Raw genomic sequence first — 25,798 nt, forward strand, 5'->3', positions numbered from 1 at the left:
ATTGTTACATGCTCTGTCTGAGGCCAGAACTCTCCATTCACCTGACGAAGAGGGTGTCCCTCGAAAGCTTGTGAGTATATTATCAAATAAATAGGTTGGACTAAAACCTGGTGTTGTCAGACTTTTTACTATTGTTACACTCAGGGGTTCTAATACATTGGCATACAGTCTGGCGACTATCACAATGCGGAGGAAAACAACACATTGGTCACACAGAGGCATGTGTGTATCTGTTTGCTGTGAGATGTGAAATAGAGGACAGCAGGTCTCACATGCTCCTCTTAGTAAAGTTTATCAGTCAAAAGCAAAGAAGTTACTGTGAAATTCCCCTAGTCGCCACAGTCCGGCATCTGTTCAAGTCAATGCACCTAACCAGCACATCTTCCAGAATGTGGGAGAAAACTGGAGCACCCGGAAGAAACCCACAGGGAGAGCGTGCAAACTCCACATAGACAGTGACCCAAGCCAAGAATTGAACCTGGTCCCTGGCACTGTGAAGCAGCAATGCTAACCATATTACTCTTAGCAGGGTAAAGCCATGTACAATTAAAACACGAACTGGATTCAATATAAAAAAAAGTGTGAATGGTAGCACAAAGACTAAAGGATCCATGACCAGAAACAAACAAACAAATTGTAGCAGGCTGAAAAAGGGGGTGCAACAAAAACTAGAACTGCTTATTGGAGTTACAGAAATGCAACTGAAACCCTAATCACTCAATATGTGGGCTAATGATAAAAACTGTGATGACTTCAGCCAAGCTAATGAGATTGGCTTGCTAGAATATGAACTACCTGATGAGTCTCCCGCTGGGCACCACAGGGGCTGAGGTGTATTATCGACCCCCAATAATCACCTTTTGATTTAATGTTTTAAGTTTACTTTGTGATTTGATTTTTGGTTCAGACTCTTCCCCCTCATTTTGGGGAGTTGTCTCTTTTCAGCTTGTCCTCAAGTTAATTTGAGTTAGTTAATTAAGTTGGTACCCAAAACGAAGTACCTGATGAGTCTTAATTGCTGGTTAAATCAGGGAGCCTCATGCTCCCTATTTAAGGAAGCCTGCATTTCAGAAGGGTGCAACTGGACAGCTGGCTGTGTACAGTGTAAATAAAGTAATTTGGTGAAGGGACTTTCACCTCTGTGGAGTTATTACAGAAACAAAATTAAATAGAGTAGAAAATGTAGTTAGAAAGCAAAAAATGACCAATTTAGCTAAGGTAGGTTGAAAGGAAGATATAACAGTAGGCAGCAGATAAAATATCAGGACAATTAAAGCCAAAGGAGGAAATCTCCTAGTGGAGGAGAAAGAAACAGCTTTTATTAAAACAACTAACCGTGATGGACTGAAATGGTTCACAAGGTACTGAAGCAATGAGAAAGGATAGAAAGTAAATTGCTCTGGAGGAGTTGGTGGAACTTGTGGCATGCCTTTTTGAAGGGGGCGGGGGTGGGAGGAGAGAAAAATAGTAGCAAAGGTTCCAAACACAATCTTTTAAACTTTGTTAGAAAATGCATCCTCTAGGCTTTTGGCACAAAGTCTTCTTTTAGAACACAAGGTGAAGGGATAAACCAGGTAATTGGCTAGACAAATCTGCCAAGCATTACTGTGGTCTGGTTTCTAGAGTCCAATGCAAAACACTCAACACTCTTATTCCATCACGTTTTAAATTGCATTGCATCCACAGACTGACTTTTTACAAGAAAAAAAGGCAACAAATAGCAGAAGTGTATTCGCCATAGTTTTATGAGGTTTTCCACTTTTAATACAGAGCTAGTGTTGTCAGCACCTGGAACTGTTAATGCCAACATTGAAGGTTTCTTTTTAAACATGCTGTCAGACAGATAGATATTACAGACAGATACAATTATCCTTCTGATAACATTTTCAGATCAAAGTAGCTTATACATTTGAACACCCATCCATTTCATTCTAATTTGTATGAATCACAGCTTGATTCAGTACAAGTGAATCTTAATGGAAAATTACAACTTGCGATGACCTGATTGTTCCTTTGAAAACACTATGGTTCAGGATCTCATGCATTTTTCATTATCATGAGTCAGTATTCCACCATCACATGATTAAATAGTTTTGCACTTATCTCTTTACAAGTCTTCAGTGCTTAAAGTTAATACAAATCTTCTAGACTGATATCAAATCACAAAGCAACAGATCTCAAAAGCAAGTGCCAAACTTAAATATCATTTATTCAAACAGAAGGCTAGCAAATAAAGTTTAATCTAATTTAAAAGTAATTCGGCTTTTCACATTGCGTTGAGCTTAACGTTATTCTGTCAGGGTTGTGCATCTCAAATGATGCAATTTTCAACTGCTCATGATATTCTTACTAAAAATACAACTAGATTATTGCTGAGCAACTTCACCTGACACCATTTAACTTGTTCCTGTAATTTATTACTGAAATTCTCATGTATAACCAACTCCTGTTGACCTCAATACCATACTATACAGCATCAATTGTTCAGGTCTCCCCTCGCACGGATGAGCAATGCACGCTTACTTAACTGTTATTTAAAACTCACCAATTACAATTCAACTGAATGCAAGAATTCAAATTTTCCCAATTTTTTTTCTCATTAAGACATTAGGTTTCAGACTTTACACAGCAGGCCATCTGCCAATGCATTTTCCACTCACTCGGCAGTTGCATTCTGATGCAAGGACATAACTGATAGGTGACCAAGAATGTCAGCGAGCTATTCAACTACAGCACATACACTAAAGGAATCAGTTCTGTTCTCAACTCATCACAGAAACAGACTTACAGCAAAAGTCAATGGATAGAAACATGGTGCTGAATCAGAGGCCAATTTCCCTCCACCTTAAGACAGAGATCTTGTGTAGCACCAGTGTGACTGACTGAGCTGTCATGTTCCAGTATATTATGAACTTCCAGACAATATATTGTTTCTGTTCAAAACTGTCAGTATTAAAATGGTTACTACCAATCATGTGACTTTGGGCCAGATAGTCTTAAGACACAAACAAATACCTAATTATATATCAACATTCACAGCCACCCAAGATGTTCATACATCCCTTGAAGAATGCTAATTCCAGTCAGCTCATCTTTCAGGGTTGGCATGGACATAAGAACATAAGAACATAAGAAATAGGAGCAGGAGTAGGCCATCTAGCCCTTCGAGCCTGCCCCGCCATTCAATAAGATCATGGCTGATCTGTTGTGGCTCAGTTCCACTTTCCCGCCCTCTCCCCATAACCCTTAATCCCCTCTCTTATCAAGAACCCATCAACCCGCTTCTTAAAAATATTTAGCGAGGCAGCCTCCACCACTTCAACGGGCAGAGAATTCCAGAGATTCACCACCCTTTGAGTGAAGAAGTTCCTCCTCAACTCCGTTCTAAACCGCCTCCCCTTTATCTTGAGGCTGTGCCCCCTAGTCCTACTGTCTTTTTTGAGCGGGAAGAGTCTCTCCACCTCTATCCTATCCATCCCATTCATCATCTTATACGTCTCAATGAGATCTCCCCTCATTCTTCTAAACTCTAACGAGTACAAGCCTAGTTTATTCAGCCTCTCCTCATAGCTCAATCCCCTCAACTCCGGTATCAGCCTAGTAAACCTCCTCTGCACTCCCTCCAGGGCCAAAATATCCTTGCGCAGGTGCGGCGCCCAAAACTGCACACAGTACTCCAGCTGCGGCCTCACCAATGCCCTATACAGCTGCAGCAAGACCTCCCTACTTTTATATTCAATCCCCCTCGCTATGAAGGCCAGCATCCCATTTGCCTTCCTGACCACCTGCTGCACCTGCAAGCTGGGTTTTTGCGACTCATGCACAAGGACCCCGAGGTCCCTTTGCACCGTCGCCTGCTGCAGTTTTTCGCCACGTAAGTAATAGTCCTTCCTACCATTCTTCCTACCAAAGTGGACCACCTCACACTTGCCAACATTAAATTCCATTTGCCAGTTCCTGGCCCATTCGCCCAGCCTATCTAGATCCTTCTGCAGACTCTCCACACCCTCCGCACAATTTGCCTTTCCCCCAATCTTGGTGTCATCAGCAAATTTCGACACCCTGCACTCGGTTCCCTCCTCCAGATCATCTATATAAATGGTAAATAGCTGAGGCCCCAGCACCGACCCCTGGGGCACCCCACTAGTCACCAACCGCCAATCTGAATAGCACCCATTGACCCCCACTCTCTGCCTCCTATTTGACAACCAATCCTCTATCCACGCTAACACCCTACCCCCAACTCCATGTCCCCTGACCTTCTGCAATAACCTCTTGTGAGGTACCTTGTCAAACGCCTTCTGAAAATCCAGAAAGACCACATCCACCGGCTCTCCTCTATCCACTGCCCTAGACACATCCTCATAGAACTCCAGTAAATTTGTCAGACACGACTTCCCTTTCATGAAACCGTGTTGCGTCCGCCCTATCAAGCAATTCCCTTCAAGATGCCTCGCAATTTCCTCCTTAATGACGGATTCTAACATTTTACCTACCACAGACGTTAAACTAACCGGCCTATAATTCCCCGCCTTTTGCCTGGCACCCTTCTTAAACAACGGCGTAACATTAGCCGTTTTCCAATCTTCCGGCACTTCCCCGGAATCCAGCGACGTCTGGAAAATAACCACCAAGGCATCCACTATCACCTCCGCCATTTCTTTCAGAACCCTCGGATGCATTCCATCCGGTCCTGGGGACTTGTCCACAATCAGGACACAAGACCTCAGTGAAAACCTCAGTGTATTAGATGAATATTAAGGGGTCTCCATCCATCTTCCATTATGTTATAGCAATCACTATTGAACACAGACTGCATATACTTTAAAGGTGTTTATTGACAAAAACGGGATGTTTATAAATCCACACCCACATCTGATAAAGAACCTGGGACTTGTAACAGGTCAGAGCCATTTTTGTTGCCTCCTTTTAAAACAGCAGTGAATAAGTTCTGCAGGGACACAACCGTCAGGAAGCCATCAAACCAGATGCAGTCAAATCAGTGGATAAGGCAATAAATAAAAACATCTTGAAAACAGGAGAGGTCCTCTCTGCAAGCTGTTCCAACCTCAAGTTCACATAAGATCTAACCTCGTGGAAATTCAACAGAAAACCTTAATGCCCAATGAGAAAACTTCTCTTCACCGCAACTAAAAGCGCCAACTTATCTAAGAAACTGGAGGCCTGGCACAAAGGAAGATCGAGGCAAACATACTTGGTAATTCACCTATATTTCAGTTTTGCGCGCATGATAGTCTGGGCAAGTGCTTCTTAAAATGTCTGGGGACAAGTGTGTAAATAGCCTTCTTTATTTATTTTAATTCATTTTTAAAACTCAAAAATAGCTTGCTGCTTGAATTATTTAAATTGGGATAACCACTTCGAGCGAAATGAAATACACATTTTATTTCAGAAAGCAAGAAAAAATTCTGACCATGACAAAGAACTTCATACCATAACATTCTAAACTCTAAATTCTTAGATGTGTCAGTACTCCTTAGCATGAGTAGTTGGGTAAAAATTAAAAATTTAAGAAAATCTATCATGCCTAAATTTCCAATAAAAATAGTAAACAGCTGTTCAGATACAAGACTCCATCTGCAAATGTATCTTCCCCGTTTGAACTCAACTCATCGAGACCAGTGATGGGCAAGCTAGGCTAGGCTAGCGAGTGGGCCGCATGAATGGCTCTCCTTCACCTCAGAGGGCATCGAGGTTGAAATCAGGCTTGTTCATTAACATGACCCTTGAATAAGATTGAAATATTTGACATGTAATAAATATATTTAGAGTTACAGAAAATGCTTAATCATTTATATATTAATAGAACTATCGACTTCAAATGGTAAAAAGTAAAAGAAATATTTACACATTGGAGGCAGAGGGAGCGCACAGCTCTCAGTCAACATTGTGTGCAGTCAGGACGCACCTCACTTCCTGTGTCCTTACTTTACGCGCCTATCACTTCAGCCATGCAGACGGAAATCAGCAGATTGTGGCAACCCCTACTCATGGGCAACAGTGAATACAATGTCTCGTAAGCCACAATTAGAAATCAGTAGACCCCTGGGCCACAGGTTGCCCACCGTTGACCTAAACAAGAAGGTCCTAAATTTAATCTGTAATCCACACTGAATTAGTGGATCCCAACCAGGGCAACAGTGCAGCACAGTAACAGTGCTCTGGCAAGGCACAGGTTAAAAAGTGAAAGCTAGTGTTTCCGCGGATAATGGATATCTAATAACAAAGTTCACATGCAAGAAGATGAGAATGGAATCGAGTTTAACTGTGATATCTACACCACCATCCCCTTGCTTTACCGGCCAATTATTAATACAATCTGTTTACGTTCACCTACAAATTACTGTTATTGTGGTGTATTACCAGAGGATTAGGGGCCCTCATTGAGTGATGTCCCTAAACAAGGCAATGCCTTTAGGGAAAAAAAAAACATATGAATGAAGAAGAGCAGGAAACACAATTTAAAAACCTGTCTTGAATCTTGCACAAAAAATGCTAAGATCTGTTTCAGCAATTTTTACTTAATTCTCCACATGGGCTCTTCATTTCATTCTGGAAAGTTATTCTATTTCAGATTGTTAACAATATTTACAGTACCTAACACACTTGCAAGAGAACAAAATGTACGGCAATTATTGCTCAGTGCCCTGCTTTAGATGCTTAATTTTGCTACTGATATTAAGCCACCATCTGCAGGTCATACTTTCTTTTACAGGGTGCGAAGGGGCTTAATTAGATGCTGGAAGACTAATAAGAGTTCAAACTTGCTTGTTCCACATCTGGATCCTGGGGTTTCAACTCCACTCCTTCAAGGGGATGGAATATCCTCTCTACCAGCTGTTACGGATCTCAAATAAAATGGCTTTGTACTGTCTCAATTACATATTGTGATAGACATAACATCCACAGGTCCGACAGCCAAAGACCTGCCAATTATTCAGCAATTGCAGATGTCAAAAGCATATAACATAGGAAATGAAAATTCCACACTCCATTAGGGAAAGATCAGCACACACTAAATGCAAAACTTAAAATACTCTCCATTGTATTTTTGTATTGTATTGTACAACATATCTGATCACCTATTGAATATTGTGTACAATGGGAGCATGGTGCATCTGTCCAGAATGCGAAACTCCAATAAAATTAAATAGAAAATTTAAAATCCAGTTGTGGTGACTTTTGGTGTTCAGTCAACACACCTGTCTTAACCACCCTCCTCTATCTTGGCAGAGATGTGAACTTATTTATCTCAAATAAGTGGTCATTTTCATTAAAATGTTGAAATGTTGAAGAGGAAATGTGTACAAACACACGTTAGGGCTCGTACACCACCGGCTGAGGGTAATTTCAGGGCTAGCATTATTAGGAATTTGAAATCCATTCCATTTCCATGAACATTACTTGTAAATCAACAGATTTTTAAATGTTTGTCTTTTTTGCATCTTGATATCATGATACTTTGAATACAAATAACTCCGTCCTTCATTTTTTTTCATTATATATCCGGAGTAAAAAAAATCTGTAGATTTTGCACCTCCCAACTTCAGAGCTCTAATTGTTGCTGAAAGCTCCATCACATGTAGTCAGCTCGTTCTGACACATGCAAGCCATCTGTCACAAACAGAACAGAGATGGTGGGGGCAGGGGGAAGGAAAGGTGTTGCCAATGTACCACTAAATAACACTTCCTTGCTTTTCAGCTGGCAAGTGTAGCTTTGGCTATATTATGCAGGCGCTGTAGTCCCATGTCGAGACACGGTGAGTGCTTCAGAGCATGGATGGAGGCAGGATTAACTCTAATTTCACTCAGCTCAAGATTGATTATGGGCTTGCTGGTAACCTGGCACAACAGATCTCTTGTCCATTTTAAAATCTACCTGATTTTTATTCCACCAACTTCAAAGGGATGCAAGGTTCTGCACCAGACAGCTGATCTTCCATGCCAGATTACCACTCTACCCATGAAATTAAAATCTACCTACAATGCAAGTCATGAAGACTATGACATTTCCCAGGAGGGAAGTTAAGAGGGTTAGTGATGCCTTGGGCATGGACCTGCTGCTGCCTTTGTGAGGCCAGGCATGAGGCCATTAAATAGTTTAAAGATATGCACCAGTCACTTCCAATACCTTATGGATCTGGCCACTAACTGAATGATATTACAGGACAAAAAAAAAAGGAATGCTATGAAAAATGCCCCAATCAAAAATAAAAATATACCAAACAGCATCTGCTGCAATGAAGGATATATATCTCATAAGTTCTTTCTCACGGACATGATCTGTTGCCTGGTCAGCTAGACAGAAGCTCTGGTGAAAATTTAACATGAATTCTGCTCACTTCACACAACACTTCCACCCATCAGTAGCATGAAGGCTGTTCAGTACGACACTGAGTGATCTCTCAGCTCGTCTCACGCAGACAGCCATCATATGCTCAGAGTAGGCTACTGGCTTCATGCAGCACAGAGCACAGAAAAGGCACTATTTACATGATGTCTTAACTTGTGCTTTGGAAATTAGGAACATAGAAAATCAGTACAGAAGTAGGTCATTCAGCCCTTCGAGCCTGCACCACCATTCAATATGATCAAGGCTGACCATGCACTCTCAGTGTACCACTCTTGCTTTCTCTCCATACCCTCTGAACCCTTCAGCCACAAGGGTCATTTCTAGCTCCCTCAAACATAAACTGGCTCCAACAGGTTTCTATGGCAGAGATTTCCAAAGGTTCAGAAGTCTGAGTGAAGAAATTCTTCCACATCTCAGCCTTAAATGACTTATCCCTTATTTTTAGGCTGTGACCCCTCGTTCAGCACTTCCCAATCATCAGGAACATTGTTCCCACACCTAGTCCTCTCTGGATTTTATATGTTTCTATGAGATCCCCTCTCATTCTTCTAAACTCCAATGAGTGATTCAGTCTTTCATATGTCAGTCCTGCCACTCCAGGAATCAGTCTGGCAAACCTTTGCTGGACTCCTTCAGTAGCAAGAATGTCCTCCCTCAGATTAGGAAACCAAAATTGCACATAATACTGAAGACCCTGTATAACCGCAGCAAGAAATTAAATCACACTCTACAAAGGGTCCTGCATTTAATGCACCAAGATGCATTAGCTCCAATTTTCCTAGAGAAGCAAACAGACCCTATGACAAGAGAATTCATAGTCCTCTTCATCTTGAAGCACATTTGTGTGTCCATTTAAATTGCTTTCATTTACCCCTATACCATTGTAGGCTTTTCTCAAGTTGTGCACTTTGTTAAGAATTAAGCAATTTGGAAATGTTAAGAAACGTTTATGTAGTTTTGAAGCTCCTTACAATGAGATTTGCCATTTTTATGGAGGGCAGTAAAATAAACATTACTTTGCATTCTCAAAATTTCACACAAGACCATTGATTGAATGCATCAAAAGACAGGAGGGAAAGAATTTAAAACAATCACCACCACTCAGGAAAGGCATAGGGTGAGCTATTTGACCTCAAGGCTAACAAGACACCAGGACCTGACAGCTTGCATCCTCAGGCCTCCACAGAGAAATTAAGAGGCATAGATTATAATCTTCCAAAATTCCTTCGATTCTGGAAGGGTGCCAGCAGATTGGGAAACAGTAAACATAACACTTTATTCAGGAAAGAGGGAGACAGAAAGCAGGAAACTATAGGCCAATTAGAGAAATTGCAAGACTCCATAATTAAGGAGGTTACAGCAGGAAGCTGAGAAAACCATGATAGGATTAGGGAGAATCAACATGGTTTTGCGAAAGTGAACTCATGTTTAAATAATCTATTAGCGTTCTTTGAAGAAATAACAAGTGGAACCTGTAGTTGTGGTACCCTTGAATTTCCATAAGGTGTACCAAAGGTTACACAAAATAGCAGCTCATGGTGTAGGGAATAACATGTCAGCATGGATTTTAAAAAGTCAGCCAACAAGAAACAGGAGGAATAAACGGGTCTTTTTTTTTTAGGTTGTCAGGTTGTAACCAGTGGTGCGCCAAAGGAATCTTTGCTACAGCCTCAGGTGATTAACAATCCATATCTATGGCTAATATGAAGGGATCAAGTGTATGGTAGCTAAATGTGTCAATAACACCAAGACAGGTAAGAAACTGGATTGTCAAGAGAAAATGAAAAGTCTTTAAAGGGATATGAATAGTTAAGTGAGTGGGAAAAGCTTTGGCAGATGGTGTATAATGTGGGAAAATGTGAACACGCTCACTTGGCAGCAAGAACAGAAAAGCAATACATTATTTTTAAGTGGAGAGAGATTGCAGAGCTTGGTAGTTCAGTGGTTTGTGGATGTTCTGGTACATGAATCACGGAGTTAGTATGCAGATTCAGCAAGTGATTAGGGAGGCAAATGGAGTGTTGGTGTTTATTGCAAGAAGGATACACTATAAAAGAACAGATATTTTACTGTAGCTGTACAAGGTGTTGGTGAAACAATAATAACCTGTGCAGTTTTGGTCCCCTTATTTGAAAAAGGACAAAGTTTCAGTTCAGAGAAGGTTCGTGTGACTCATTCCTGGGATGGAGGACTTATCAAATGAAGAAAGTTTTAACAAATTGGGCTATAAACATTAGAGTTTAGAAGTATAAGCAGTGATCTTATGGAAACAAAATCCTAAGGAGACATGATAGGGCGAATGTTTTCCTTTTGTGAGGGAAAGTACTGTTAAGGAACAGCTAATGGTAAATACTGAGCTGTTCAAATCCCAGAAGGGAAACCTGAAACAACTTTCCTCAGATTTGTGTTTGCAATTTGTATAGTATGAGGCAATGTTTTGAAATCCAAAAGTGATATGCCCAACTGCTTGATTTTATAGTAAGTGCTTATTAAGTAGGAATAAAATAAAATTGCATTTAAATAAAATAATGATTCCACATGGCATCAATACTTTAAAACAGGTCCAAACAATGTTAATTTAACAATCTTCAGAGTTAACCTTTCCCAACTGTTCAGCAACAGCTTGTAGATTTTAAGATCAAGAAAAGGAGAGCAACATTTACCACATGGTACCCTTAATTCTGCTTTGGGTTGTCCTCGGAGGTTAACAGCAGTTGGTTTTTCAGATCTGGCTTCGTTCACACTGCTGCTGTGAGTTGAGACCTAAAACACCTCCCTTCAAAGGTTTCAGTATCTCCTTAAATATGTTATTTCCCTTTTATCTCTCCACTGTCTCTTAAGAACTGATCTCTCCCAGAATTGATCAACTTCTTCTCCTTACTTCAGCTTTTAGAATTTAAAAAAACTCTTTACCCATACTTTCCCTATGATATCTTTCTTGTACACCTTGTACACGTCTTCCTTCGAATCACAACAACCCATTCAAATTTATTCCTGTCCTGTGATCATCTTTACAAAATTATGTTATGCAAATATCTGTTTGAAGTATTGATAGGCTCATTATCTTCTCATATCCACAGTTTAGATTCACAGTCACTCTGTGCCTTGTTTTAATTACCACACACATATCTCAACCATTTTAAAATGACAATAATAAAATGAACAGAAAAATATTACAATTTCTTGTATTTTCCTGACAGGTTTCCTTGAAACTAGGACTAGGGAATACATTTTAAATACAACAGGTTTTCCTTTTATGACAGATCTCAGATTTGTTCTTCTCTCCAAGGGTAATTAACCCTAGGGCAGCATAGTGGCACAGTGGTTAACACTGCTGCCTCACAGTGCCTGCGAGCCAGGTTGGATTTCCAGCTTGGGTCACTGTCTGTGCCAAGTCTGCATGTTCTCCCGATGTGGGTTTCCTCCAGATGCTCCGATTTCCTCCCACAATCCAAAAGACATGCTGGTTAGGTGCATTGGCCATGCTAAATTCTCCCTTAGTGTACCCAAACAGGAGCGGGAGAGTGGCGACTGGGGGATTTTCACAGTAACTTCACTGCAGTGTTAATGTAAGCCTACTTGAGACACTAACAAGCAAGCTAAACTAATGACTCTGTGGAATTCAGTTTCCCTGAAAGCAGTGGAGGCTGAGTCATTGAATTTATTCAAAGCTGAGTTAGATACATTTTGGACTGACGGGGTATAAGGAGTTGACAGGAAACTAGAGGCCAAAATCCGATCCACCATAAATCTTACCAAATAGTAGCAGAGCTCAAAGGCCAAATGGCCTCCTTCTTCTGCTACTATGTTCCTAAAAAAAAGTGGTATGTACATGCACACATCAATCTTAATAAGAGGAACTACTTCTACTAGTGCAGTTCAAGTCCAGCAATCAATAGCTAGCAGCAGTAGAGGCAGTAATAACAAAACAGGAGGCAAACTGTAGATAGGAATGAGTCACGTTCTTGGCGGAATGTTATACATCTAAAATTTTCCAAATAAGAATATTGACAGCTCAGGGCACAGCTCATGCTGGGAACATAAAAGTGGCTTCAAACTCACATCTCTGTGCTCCACAAAGCCACTCATCAGTGCTTCTGTGAGGAACACCACTGTAATTATTCTATTCTGTTTACTGTTGATCCCATTGAGCTACACAATTCAGCAGCCAGCCAAATAGCTACTTGCATTTTTATTAAAGTTATAAAATATTTCAACAAGCTTCGCATGAGCGCGGATGTCAAGCAATAATAGGAGCATTAGGAAGGAGGACAGAGAGCAAAGCTACAAACGAGGTTGAGGATAAAAGGTCAGAAAGGCAGCAGGGTGCAGGGGTTTAGTGCAAAAATACCAGGAAGCACAGCGGAGGCAGCTGAAGGCTCTGCCCCAGACGATACAGCAGCAAGGAGGGGAAGATAGAAGTTGGATTCAGAAATTCTAATACCATAAGCTGATCCATATGGCAGAACACCAGGGCATGCCAGTGCCACAGTTATGGTACTGGTTAATCCAGACAAAGTTCCCGCCAAGGCAAAATAAATTCTTCTAAACTAAATCCTTTTACTTGTAAATTCATGGAATCAGAGAAGGGTCATAGCAATGAAGGAGGCCATTCAGCCCATTGAGGCTGGGCCAGCTCTTTGGAGGAGCAATTTAGGTATGTCTCACTCCTGGGCCCTTTCCCTGTACAACTGCAAATTCTCTCTTCAGGCACGTGCAAATCATGATTAAATCTGCTCCCAACACCCCCTCGGTGCAGTCGATTTGTAATCACTTGTTTCATATTGCCTTCAGTTCTTTTGACAATCTCTTTAAATGTGCCATCAGGTTCTCAAGACTTCAGCAACGGGAGCAGTTTTTCCCCATCTACTCTGTTTAGAATCTTAGTGATTAGGAAAAGCAAATCTTCTCTCAATCTCTGAAGAAAGCAGCTCCAGCTCCTCCACTTCATTCACAGTGAAATCCTTCATCCCAGGACTATTTTCATAAATCTTTTCCACTACATCTCCAAAACCTTCATATCCTTCTGAAAAATGAGAATTGGACACAATGCTACAGTTGAGATCTAACTAGTGTTTTATAAAGGTTTGTCATTACTTCTTTGCTTTTGCATTCAATGGCAGAATTCTCCCAAAGTGTCACAATGGCGAGGAAATGGGATTTGACTTATTGTCACCTATATTGGTACACAGTGAAAAGTAAAGTATTATCAGTCTTACTGGCACACACTACACCACAATCCTCCCATATTTAGTGCACTTAAAGAGCCTCTATATGAAACATGCCATTATGGATGTGACTCACCTGAAGTGGCCACAACTGTGCACTGTTAACAAGATGGAAATGCAGTTAAACACTCCCACTGCACTCTCAGCCTGTCATGCTGGGAGGGTGGCACCACACAGTCCAGCCTCGTGCTTTACGGAGGGAGAGTTAGGATGGCTGCTGGGCGCCATGAGGAGAGGCGGACTATCCTGTACCCAGAGAAGACAGGCAACACAGCAGCAGGGACTCCAAAGCTACTGGAATGCAGTGACCAGGCAGTCAGTGCCCGTAGCCAGACAAAGACTGGCGTACCATGTCAGAACAAAATGAATGACGTAATTTGGTCCACAAGGGTAAGTATCCATCTGTTTCATCCGTCACCCCTGGAGTATCCACACCAATCTACTCCCTGACACAATGTGGCCGCCCAGCACCTGACCCTCCAGCATGGTTCTCAAATCTCTCCCAACCTCTGCCTGCCGAGGCGTGGTGCCGACATACACCACCTTCACTGAGGACTCGCACATCACAGTGCGGTCAATATTGGCCTCCAAGAGAGTGCCTGCATGAGCTGATACAGAGGCTGCTGGAGCTCACTCCAGCTGCCTTTCCATCCCATGGGCCTTCAATAACCCAAGGGAGGGGGAGACACTGGAGCCCATGCTGTGCCTTCCATCCAGGAGACCCTGGCTGTTCCCAGCCTTTGGAATTCCCCCTCCTGACACCAGTGCACCTCATAGGCAGCGGGTTGAACAGTTGAGGCAACATTTTGACTCTGAATAACCTTCTAACTCGAAACATTGGCTCTATTCTCCCTCCACAGATGCGGTCAAGCCTGCTGAGATTTTCCAGCATTTTTTTTTTGTTTGATTCCAGCATCCGCAGTATTTTGTTTTTATCTGGAAACTGTCTCAAAAGGATTGGATCGAAGTGTGGCAGGTGACGAGGGGGCATCAGCAATTCAAGTTAAAAATCCGACCATCAGAATGAGGCTGCTGGCTTGCAGAGAGTGGGTGCCTGTTTGAGTGTTGTTTAAATTATAGTGACAACACCCTTGACCACAGTGAGATAACAGCATTGCCTGCAACCTCCTGCCCACCTCCAGTGCACAACTAGCCAGGTCTCAGGTTGGCATAGCCAATTCACTGGCCACTGCTCGATTGCATATGGCCAGCTGTCCTGCTTCTGACTGGAAGTTCCATTTGCATCACCTGGAGATACACCACTCCAACAAGATTTCATGCATTAACTTTGCCTTCCTCTCTCCACAAATGCTGACACTCTGTTGAGTGCGTATAAACATACGAAATAGTAGCAGGAGTAGGCCATTTGGCCCCTCAGGCCTGCTCCACCATTCCATAATAATCATGGCTATCTGACTGTAACCCAAATTCCTGCCTAGCACACTACCCCCGTCCCCTCCAGATAACCTTTGAGCCCCAAGCTTATCAAAGAATTTATCCAACTCTGCCTTAAAAATATTCAAGGACTCTTCCTCAGAGTGGGGTGGAAGAAAAGACCCAACTTTTTTTTAGAAGAAATAATTTCTCCTCATCTGTCTCAACTGGACAACCTTCATTTTTAGGCAATGACCTTTAGTTCCAGATTCGCCCACAGGAGGAAGCATCCTCTCCACATCAAAACCCCTCAGGATCATGCATGTTGCAATCAAGCCGTCTTTACTCTTATAAACTCCAGTGGATACAAGCCTCATCTGCCCAACCTTTTCTCATAAGACAACCCTCCATTTCCATGCATTAGCCTGGCAAACTTTCTCTGAATTGCTTCTAATGCATTTAGCCCCTTCCTTAAATGAGGAGACCAATATTGTGCACAGTATTGTAGATGTTGTCTCAGATTCCCATCAAATGTCCATTTTTATTATATAAAAACACTCTCTATTTATGCATGTGTCTCAAGAACTCAAAAATACAAGTTTAAATGCTTGTTAACAGTGAGTGGCAATGTTAAAGTATCAATAACTTACTGAACTAGGACTAGAGTGTCGCCTCAATTTTGGAGATTCTTTACCACTAGATGAGCTCTTGAAGTTAATGCACGCGTTGTTCTCAGAATGGACCCTCTTCACTTGGCTTGTTGGTTTATCAAATGGATCAAAACTGCTTTGTGTCCTTTGCACTCTAACTTTTCTGTCCTCTGGAATGGTATCCAGCGGTTTGATAACTGAATCCACAGCCTGGGAATTTCGTGTGGACATCTTTGCGACGCATATCTGTAGGAAAAAAAAGTAGTTCATTTAATAGATAGGAACTGCTGTTCTACAGTACCTTTTATATGTCAAATGTTTTTTGCTCACTTACTGGCCATTCCATTCTGGAGCAACACAGGCTCAGGTTCTAGCAACACTGCTTGCAAGAAGCTATGCGCCTATTAAAATCTTAACGGTCCTCATGAGCCTCTTTCAGCATAAAATATTTATAATTGATATAATAGGCTGCTGTGGTGCAACTGGGTTCAATTACTCTTCCAGAGCACTGATCCAAACAATGTTAATGAGCAAGGGCCTAGTCTACCAGTGTGTTAGTGTGCCTGCAAATCACAAAGCAACAACCAGGCTGCAGGCCTGGGATCCTAAACGAGCAAATAAGGACTTAAGTTTCAATTGTTAATATTTAAGAATGATGTTAAATCATGCATGATTTAACAAGTTAGGGAGCTCAATCCAGCAAGTGGTGTAACATTCTGCAATTCAATACGCACTTTTGACAATCACCAAGCATCAGATCATGTAAATCTTACAGGATAGGATTATCTTGTTAAATTACCTAATGCAACTCCCCAAGATTTGTTTGCTGGTATAGTATCTTTCAGACTACTATTAAAACGGTCATTCGATCCATGTCAGACTGACCCTGCACCCATAGAACTGTTGTTGTAGATTCCCCACAAAGTGGCTTTTCATTGATCAGAGCAAGAGAAAAGTAGACAAAACAACAGAAAAATGGACACGCGTGAGCAAGAGAATGGAGAACAAGTGAACGAAGAAGGAAAAAAAAGGCAGAAAGGAGCGAGAAGAGGGGGGAAATAAATGACATGAAACACAAGGAAAAGGAAAACAAAGCAGGGAGCAAAGAGAAAGAAAGAGCAACAGAAAGAATCTGAGGGGGGCACCAAAAGTACCAGCACATCCCAGTTAAAGTCACAACCAACTTCTGGAAACAGATGCAGGTGAACTTGACTGGGACTCTTCACCTGGGTTCACCAACACTCATTTTTCCTTTCTCAGTACAAATGTGCTGACAGCATGCGCTCAAATCTGAAACCAGACTCTCATTAATCCTGAAATGTTATGTTTCACTCTGCAGCCATTTCAAATCATGGAACATAACAGCGCAGTGCAGACCCTTTGGCCCTCAGTGTAGCACTGACCTGAGATACCAATCTAAAGCCATCTAACCTACACTATTCTATTCCAACATCATTGATATGTTTATCCAATGACCATTTAAATGCCTTTAATGTTGGCAAGTCCATTACTGTTGCAGGCAGGGCACTCCACCCCCTTACTACTCTGAGTAAAGAACCTACCTCTGACAATTGTCTTATATCTATCACCCCTCAATTTAAAGCTATGTCCCCTCATACTAGCCATCACCATCTGAGGTGAAAGGTCCTCACTGTCCACCCTATCTAATCCTCTGATCATCTTGTATGCCTCCATTAAGTAACCTCTTAACCTTCTCTCTAACGAAAACAGTCTCAAGTCCCTCCCTGTTACTCCTTCCAAAGTGAATCACTTCACACTTTCCTTCATTAAACTCCATTTGCCACCTCTCAGCCCAGCTCTGCAGCTTATCTACATCTCTCTGTAACCTGCAACATCCTTCTGCACTGTCCACAACTCCACTAACCCATCCTTCTACGCCCTCATCCAGGTCATTTATAAAAATGACAAACAGCAGTGGCCCCAAAACAGATCCTTGCAGTACACCACTCATAACTGAACTCCAGCATGAACATTTCCCATCAACCCTCCGTCTTCTTATTCACGAGTAAACTGCACCCATACCAAAAAGTACATCCAAATGCCTCATTGCTCAGGGTCACTGGAAGAGCACCTATTAAGACAAGATTCTTTAGGACTATGGAGATCTTGAAATATGAAAATAGCATCATTAGCCCTTTAAAATGGGAGATGAATGGATGAATATACAAAGAAACTGAAAGGGAAAAAGCAGCAGACATTAATTAAAGTAAATGTAACAGAAAATCAATGAGCACAAACCTGCTGCTTCCATTTTCTCCCTTGTTAAAAATGTAAACAATGAAAAAAATGGCTGCCAGTTCAATCATATGAACCTCCACAGATTTTTTAATTGGGTTTGTTGGATTTGCACCTCATCAAGTGAGCCGGATTAGAAACATCTATGCGAGTAAGTGCTTTTTACGCCCATCTAAGGATCTCAAGTGCACCGATGTTTTACATTCAAACACTACCTACAAGCTGGATAGACTTAAAGATCAGTTGATGGCGATACTTAATATGAGTACAGATGGTCGTTGGAAAGTTCTTAAGCATCCTCAGCTGTATATCAAATGAAAAACAGCACTGTACGTTCTCCAGAAGTGATTACTGGAAAAGTTCCTGGATCTCTCGTCACCAAACTGTGAAATGGATATTTTGGTGGCCCTCCCTGTCAAACGTTACTGCAGTTAGGTTTCAGTGCAGGCTGAATTCCAGCTGTCTAACTACATGTCTTTTAGCACTCACCAGTTGTTTTGTTTAGGAAAAAGATATCCATCTGGCCTGCCTGTTTACTCCTAAAGGGCCAGATGTTCCCCTCTCAATTTTCCATGACAGTACCTCTCTCTCCAGTATACAATATTGATTGCAGTTAATTTTAAGTTCAGCAGCAGATCTCCTATCCCAAAAGTTTATCTTACATGATTACAACATAAGTAGATCAGGACCATCCAAATATGAGTCGAGTCCCTATAGCATGTTGCTATTTTCACTCATCTCTTCCGTTGAGATCCCACCCCTGCACCCCCTTGCTTCTTTCTGTGCTTTGTGATTTCTGGTTTTCATCTTTCTTTCACAAGAATAGTTTGATGGGCAGTGCATGGGAAAAAGTTTGTTTATTAGTGTCACAAGTAGGTTTACATTAACACTGCAATGTTAGTGAAAATCCCCTAGTCACCATGCTCTGGCACCTATTTGGGTACACTGAGGGAGAATTTAGCATGGCCAATGCACCTACCCAGCACATCTTTCAGACCAAAAAGGAAGAAACTGCAGCATCCAGAGGAAACACATGCAGACACGGGGAGAATGTGCAGACTCTGCACAGACAGTGACCCAAACTAGGAAACAAACCAGGGTCCCTGGCCCTGTGAGCAGCAGTGCTAACCACTGTGCTGCCCAGACATTGCAGAATTTCACATTAGATTTTCAGCTGGAGATGTGGGGAAAACGTGGTCAGGCACATGATCAGGAGTGGAATGGGAGCAAAACAGAGTCGTGGCAAAAGTAGGGTGGAGTTAATTGGGTGAAAGCTAGGAACACTGCTGGCAACATTATGAGTGCACAAGCACAGAAACACCAACTGTGTCCTGATTTCTGCTTACCCCACTGACGGGAAAGATTCAGGGCAGCATGCAACAGAGCCAGCGACCATTTTAATGAAATAGAGCCTGGTATTAAAAGAAGCACGCCGAGTGGGATAGGAAGAATGCACATTCTCCCCACGTCTGTGGGGATTTTCTCTGGGTGCTCCAGTTTCCTCCCACAGTCAGAAAGACGTGCTGGTTAGGTGTATTGACCCAAAAAAAGGGCCGGAATGTGGCGACTAGGGGAATTTCACAGTAACTGCATTGCAGTGTTAATGTAAGCCTTACTCGTGACTAATAAATAAACTTTTCTTAAGTAGGGCAACAAGTTTTACATTTTATTCCCAATGGATCAGCCAAGACTGAGGATTTCTTTCCCCATGGAATATTTTAGGAAAGGAGAGCATGATGTCAGCTAAGTTTCGGGTGCAGGTTGATTGATGTTATTTAAATAAGACAGAGTGCGTAAAATTAGCTGCTGCCGAACTAAGTTGTCAATGCCATCAGTACCGGTAATAAAAACAAAGTGGAGTTGGGTGTTGGAAGATGGTGATACAAGGACAGGCAGTGGAAATTCACAGGAGGCTTATGAAGACACATGTAAGAGGAGGAAACAAATTTAAATTGGTAGCGAGAATTTAAAGAAAATCTAAAATGTCTTCAGGAGCTGGACTGTCATTCGCAGCTACACTCAATACTTAAATCACATTTGGCCAAAATAAGAGAAGTGACTTGCCACGTGTCAAAACAGCCTTTAAATTGTATTGCAAACTATCTGACAGTTACCAGCATTGTGCTTAATGCAGCTGCTGAATTATGATTGGGCTGTGAGACCCCGTACTGATCTCTTTCAGCACTGCACAGATTTGCAGCATACTGCATGGTCCCCCAAATAATTTGACTCAGCTTTAAGCACTGTGAATTGCTAAACAAGCTGTGTGGCAAAGTTTGAACTTTCAGCAGCCAGTTTCTAAATCTGGGATCATCGACAGGAACTCAGATTTAGAGTTTATCATTCTATTGCCTGTGGGGTCCAGATACCACAGTATTTTGTCAACAGATAGCTAAAGTATTCAAACATCCCATTGGATCTAACGCACCCAACTTAAATGAAACTCTTGTGTGCCTCAGCTCAGTTAAGTTTTCCCTCCCAGAAGCAATTGGCTGGATCACACAGGACCTTTATGTTGATTGAAATTGTTGGTCCTTGTATGCACACAAAAGGCAAAAAGGATAGGGAGTAAGTTATACATAGGCACAAAAATATTACACAGCAGGGCTCAAAGGAACATAAATTGCACGAATGAAAAGCAATTTAGCAGTATTCAAATTCCAAAATTACATTCCTGTCTTGAAGCATACTTGTGGTTGAAGTTAGTATATTTTATTTGTTAATGTACGTGATAGAGCAGAGGGAATTCAGATGGAGTGTTTCTTGTATCATTCTGTCTGCATGAACTGTATCTTTTTTTGCAATCATACCCTCTGGAGGCCTTGTGATACTAATCCCTCAACCCAACCGTGAAGGAAGTTACAGTTGATTCCAGAAAATTTCAAGTCCAGTTGCCACATAATTAAACATTTTACATCCTGTGCATGTTCAAATCAGCACAAAATATTCAAACTGTTTCAAGCTTCTCCTTCAGTAAATCAGCTAAACACATTGCAAAATAAAACAGTCCTTTCAGTGATTAAGTTGGTTCCTTACAATTAAATCCCACTATAGATCCTAAAATTTACAACTGTAATAAAAATGACAAACTTGAAGAAGAACTATACCCACAACAGCAACCGAAACCTCCAGGAGATTTATCTTGCCCAGACCTCTCCTCATTCATGCACTTAAGAGTTCGCCTTCCCCTTCTTTCCCAGGATTATGATCCCTCTCAAACACAAATGAACCAGGCCCTGTTTTTCCAATTCCCCTCCTGCTGCTGAATAGCTATCTCAGAGGTGTATTCCCAGATCAAACCACTCCTGCTCCACTTCCACAGCTATACCACTTCACTAGGTGGAGCATTTTTCTGCTATCTTTCAGGCTCATGCTACTTCTTTCTCGACATTAGCATGTTTTCCCAAGGAAAAGATCGATAGTATCTTGTAAGCCCTAGGAGGGAAAGATAAAATCAATGCTATGAAATAACAAAATATGGGAAAATAGCCTTGGAATAAGAACATTAGGAGCATAAGAACTAGGAGCAGGAGTAGGCCATCTGGCCCCTCGAGCCTGCTCCACCATTCAATAAGATCATGGCTGGTCTTTTTGTGGACTCAGCTCCATTTAGCCACCCACTCACCATATTCCTTAATTTCTTTACTGTTCAAAAATTTATCCATCCTTGCGTTAAAAGCATTCAATAAGGTCGCCTCACTGCTTCGCTGGGCAGGGAATTCCACAGATTCACAATCTGTGTGAAGAGGTTCCTCCTCAACACAGTCCTAAATCTGCTTCCCCTTATTTTGAGGCTATGCCCCCTAGTTCTAGTTTCGCCAGCCAGTGGAAACAACTTCTCTGCTTCTACATTATCTATTCCCTTCATAAATGAAGTATGTTTCCATAAGATCTCCCCTCATTCTTCTGAATTCCAATGAGTATAGCCCCAATCTACTCAGTCCGTCCTCATAAGCCAACTCTCTCAATGTCAGAATAAACCTCTTTGCTTATGATTGATCAGAGTTATGGTGATTTAACTCAACAGGAAACAACTTTCAGCAGATTAAGTAAAGATTCCTTACTGATGGTGACATTCCTCTTATGGTAAGAAGAGAAAGTTACACCATAACCCCCCGCTTCCCAAACCCACAATTAGAAACTCAAACATAATTGTTTCGAAGCTGTATGTTTGTAGTTAAGTTCCAAGGATGCAATTTTATTAACGGGCCATTAACAATCAGTCTTTGTTTCCAGCGTATTTCCATTAAGTACTTTGAGATGATTTCAAATTCCACGTTTCAAGTGGAAGCATTATGCTCATCAGGTATATTAATATTTTAATACTGTAATCAAAGGAAATGGGGAGAAAGCAGAATTAGGCTATCGAGTTCGATGATCAGCCATGGTTGGAATGAATGAAGAAGACTCGAAGGGCCGAATGGCCTCCTCCTGCTCCTATCTTCCATGTTTTTGTGTCACCCTGAGCTCTACTAGTCATATTTCCAGACACCAAAAAAATCAGCCCCTTCCCGATCATTGGAGGTGTTCAGGTCATTTTAATATTTGTAGAGGGAGGGGAGGAAGAGGAGTTCTTTGAATATATTCAATTACTACTAAATGCTGTCATTCAATACAGTTTGTTGCACTATGTTGGTTAAATATATTGTTCAATAGATTTTAATTCTAATTTTTTGGAAGAATTTACTTTGGTCAAGACACTACAAATTGTAAAATGACAAGCCCTAAAATGTTCTTTGGTGCTAACCTTTGTATCCTTTTGAGCAACAAGAAACATTTTAAAGTTGTTCTTGTTAATTTCCAGGTTCTAAATTGGTGTACGAGATATCCACATCATCAGATAAAATCTGCTTTAGTTCAATGATAACACTCACATCTTGCCGTCAGAAAGTCATGGATTCAAACTCCACTCCAGAGACACATAATATAATCTGACAACACTAAAGAAAGGTTGCATTGCTGGGATGAAACTGAGGCCTCATCTACCTAGTAAACTGAATGTGGAATATCCTGAGGCATTATTTAAAATAAGCTGTAGATTTCTTCAAGAGAAGGTGGTCAACACCACAGTCATGGCCATTTATCATTTTGTCATTTGAGGGACACCTTGCTATGAGTGGCAGTGCTTTTCTACCAACAATGCAGCTTAAAAGTAATTCATCAGTTGGAAACATGTTAGGACATCTTTTATTTTGTACACAATGAGAACTGCAATGAACAGGATTTGGGATTTTAACAGCAAATTGCTGTATAATTTGGGCTGAGTTCATTCCAAGGGAACCTGATATTCTTACAGCAATAAGGCTACTATTACGATACCAAACGTTCCTCCATATAAATGGTTTAATTCACTGCCATGCTGCAGTACTAATTGTTATCTTTAAATTTGAGTGGCAAGTTCTCACTGGAGAGAATGCAGTTCAATATATTACCAATTAACTGCTGTAGCTACTAAATTATTAGTTCTTAACTTGGTTCTTAAAGGGACTGGATAAGACAATTATTAGAGCTAATAAACAGGTAAAAATCTCAGTTCAAGAGAAGATATTTTAATCAAAGGTATGTTTCAATTGCTATGCAAATTGCATCCATAATTTGGATGAAATTCTTAGTTTGTATTCAAAATGTTAGAGACTCGTATGTAAAACTGCATTCTGAAGAGAAGGCTCCAAGGGAGCAGAGATAAAATACAGAGTGCAGAGCTTGAACGATCATTGCCAAAAGTGGCTTGATAGCACCAATGCAGGTAAATGCCTGAAGGACAGTCTGGGTCTGCATCAAGTAGGTGAACACAGGAACCTATGTGGTCTTAAGTTACTGTATTAGGTATTCCTTAGAATGAGAAATGAATTTGCTGAAGCGACAACACAATAACCTGCAGAAAGAGGCTCAATGAACAATGTCCTCATACGTGGTGGCACATGAGCAAGAGATACCAGGCTGAAACACCTGTCTTTAATCTTCAGTTAAATATACTGAGTTGACCATCTACTTTGCTATCATCCCAGTATGACAAATTGTATATATTCCAGACTTTAACCAGCTCACCACAGATGCCATTAAGGAGTGGTTGTGTGCATTGGACTCAGCAAACACTATGGGTCCTGACAACATGCCAGGTGTAGGACTGAAATTATCCATTTCCCACTCAAGCTTCTCTACACCTGCTATCACATTGCCAATTCTGTGAAATGTTGGCCAGGCATGGTAGTCCATAAATAGGCAACATCCAAGCTGCAATTACCACCCATCAGCCTCCTCTCGATCATCAGTGAAGTGAAGGAAGGCGTTATCAGAAGCACCATCAAAAACCTGTACACCAAAACGTCAGCTGAGTTACAACAAAAATCTCTGACCCAGGCACAATAGCCGAAAAACAGACAAATCAAAGTATTTGCTCTTGATGCCAAAGGAGCACTTAATGATCTAAAAGCCTAAGCAAAACAGAGATCTCTGGATGTCAAAGAGAAAGAAACTAGAGATTGGAGGCACAAAGGAGGATGGTTATAGCTGTTAAATAGTGTCTCATCATAGCCCCAGGGCATTACAGCAGCAGTTCCTCAGGGAAGTGAGTTGAGCCAAATCAGTTTTTACATGTTTCGGTGGCACAGTGGTTAGCACTGCTGTCTCAGCACCAGGGACCCATGTTCAATTGTGATCTCAGTCGCTGTCTGTGTGGGGTTTGTACCCAGTTTTCTCCAGGTGCTCCAGTTTCCTCCCACACTCCAAAAATGTGGTTAGGTTGATTGGTCATGCTAAATTGCTCCTTAACATCAGGGAGACAAGCAGGTTAAGTACCTGAGACTATGGGGGATAGGGCCTGGGTGGGTTTGTTGTTGGTGCGGGCACAGTGGGCTGAATGGCCTCCTTCTGCACTAGAAGGATTCTGTGATTTCTATGCATAATCCTCCCTTAAAGAAATAAAGCACTGATGGTACCATAATTCAGCTTCATTCACAATTTCTCAGGTATTAAAGCTGTACACTTCAATCTTGACAACATCCAGACCTGAGCCAATGGATTTTGAACATCAGGATGAGGGAAATACACTTCAGTGACCCAAGAGGTGGGTAACACACTAACTTCTTTTGAGCCACCACTAATCAGATGCTTAACTAGACCTGCCATATTAGCCCTGAGGTTACAAGGGTGGAGCAATGAGTAGCCTACATCCAAATCCTCAAAGCATCTCCGTCACCTACAAGCTAACAGTATGAAAGTTATGGTTATATTCATCACATAGCCAGATGAATACAGCTGCAAGACTCCAGCTCTGCAGAGTTAGATCTGTTTAGTAGATCCCCATCACTGGGCTCAATGTTACACTTCCTCCATGATATGCCCCACATATAGTGGTGACACACTTCTTTGCGGCTTCCACCCCAACAAGCAAAGGTGTGGGGAACCATCATCTCAAAGTTCTGCCTTTATCTTTCAATTAATTATACCATCCCGACTTTAGATATACCATCCATTCATGGTTGCTTCAAGATCTTGGGAGGCCCTATCTAACACCATTGTTGAAGCCATCACAAGCCTGCAGCAGTTCAAAAAGGAACAATAATTTCCCAAGGCAAGTAGGGGTGAGCAACAGTTGCTGCCTTGCCAGCATCACCCAGAGAACTATTTATATATACAAAAAGTGTGAAATGACAAGCCAGTCATGAATACAGGCAGCTTTTACATGTAAGCAAACAGATTTAATGGTCTCTTCCCTACAAATTTAAAACGAATGAAAGCTCTGCACAAGTATGCCTAGATTCCCAAAGACAATCAAGCAAACATCATCTTGAAAATAATACAATTATTTAATCTGTACTCATAATGAGGAAGGAATAGTGATGCATCTCCATTGGTCGCCCTGAGCCGGCAGCCTTTATAGACTGTGCTCACAGCTATTCACAGCAGCAGTGCTA

The 25,798-nt window shown here is 41.4% G+C and overlaps 1 protein-coding gene across 5 annotated transcripts in view; it reads right to left on the reverse strand.

Annotated features, from left to right (window-relative positions):
* cdk14 (cyclin dependent kinase 14) overlaps positions 1 to 25,798 on the reverse strand; it is a 524,692-nt gene that overhangs the window by 381,460 nt on the left and 117,434 nt on the right. For all 5 annotated transcript variants that reach the window (XM_080210276.1, XM_080210285.1, XM_080210303.1 and 2 more), the window contains one exon: positions 15,627 to 15,872. In XM_080210276.1, coding sequence (XP_080066402.1) covers positions 15,627 to 15,872 — 246 coding nt within the window. The remainder of the gene's footprint in view (positions 1 to 15,626; positions 15,873 to 25,798) is intronic.

This window comes from Carcharhinus amblyrhynchos, chromosome 2, assembly GCF_965287045.1.
Source record: "Carcharhinus amblyrhynchos chromosome 2, sCarAmb.v2.hapA, whole genome shotgun sequence".
Taxonomy (NCBI): Eukaryota; Metazoa; Chordata; class Chondrichthyes; order Carcharhiniformes; family Carcharhinidae; genus Carcharhinus; species Carcharhinus amblyrhynchos.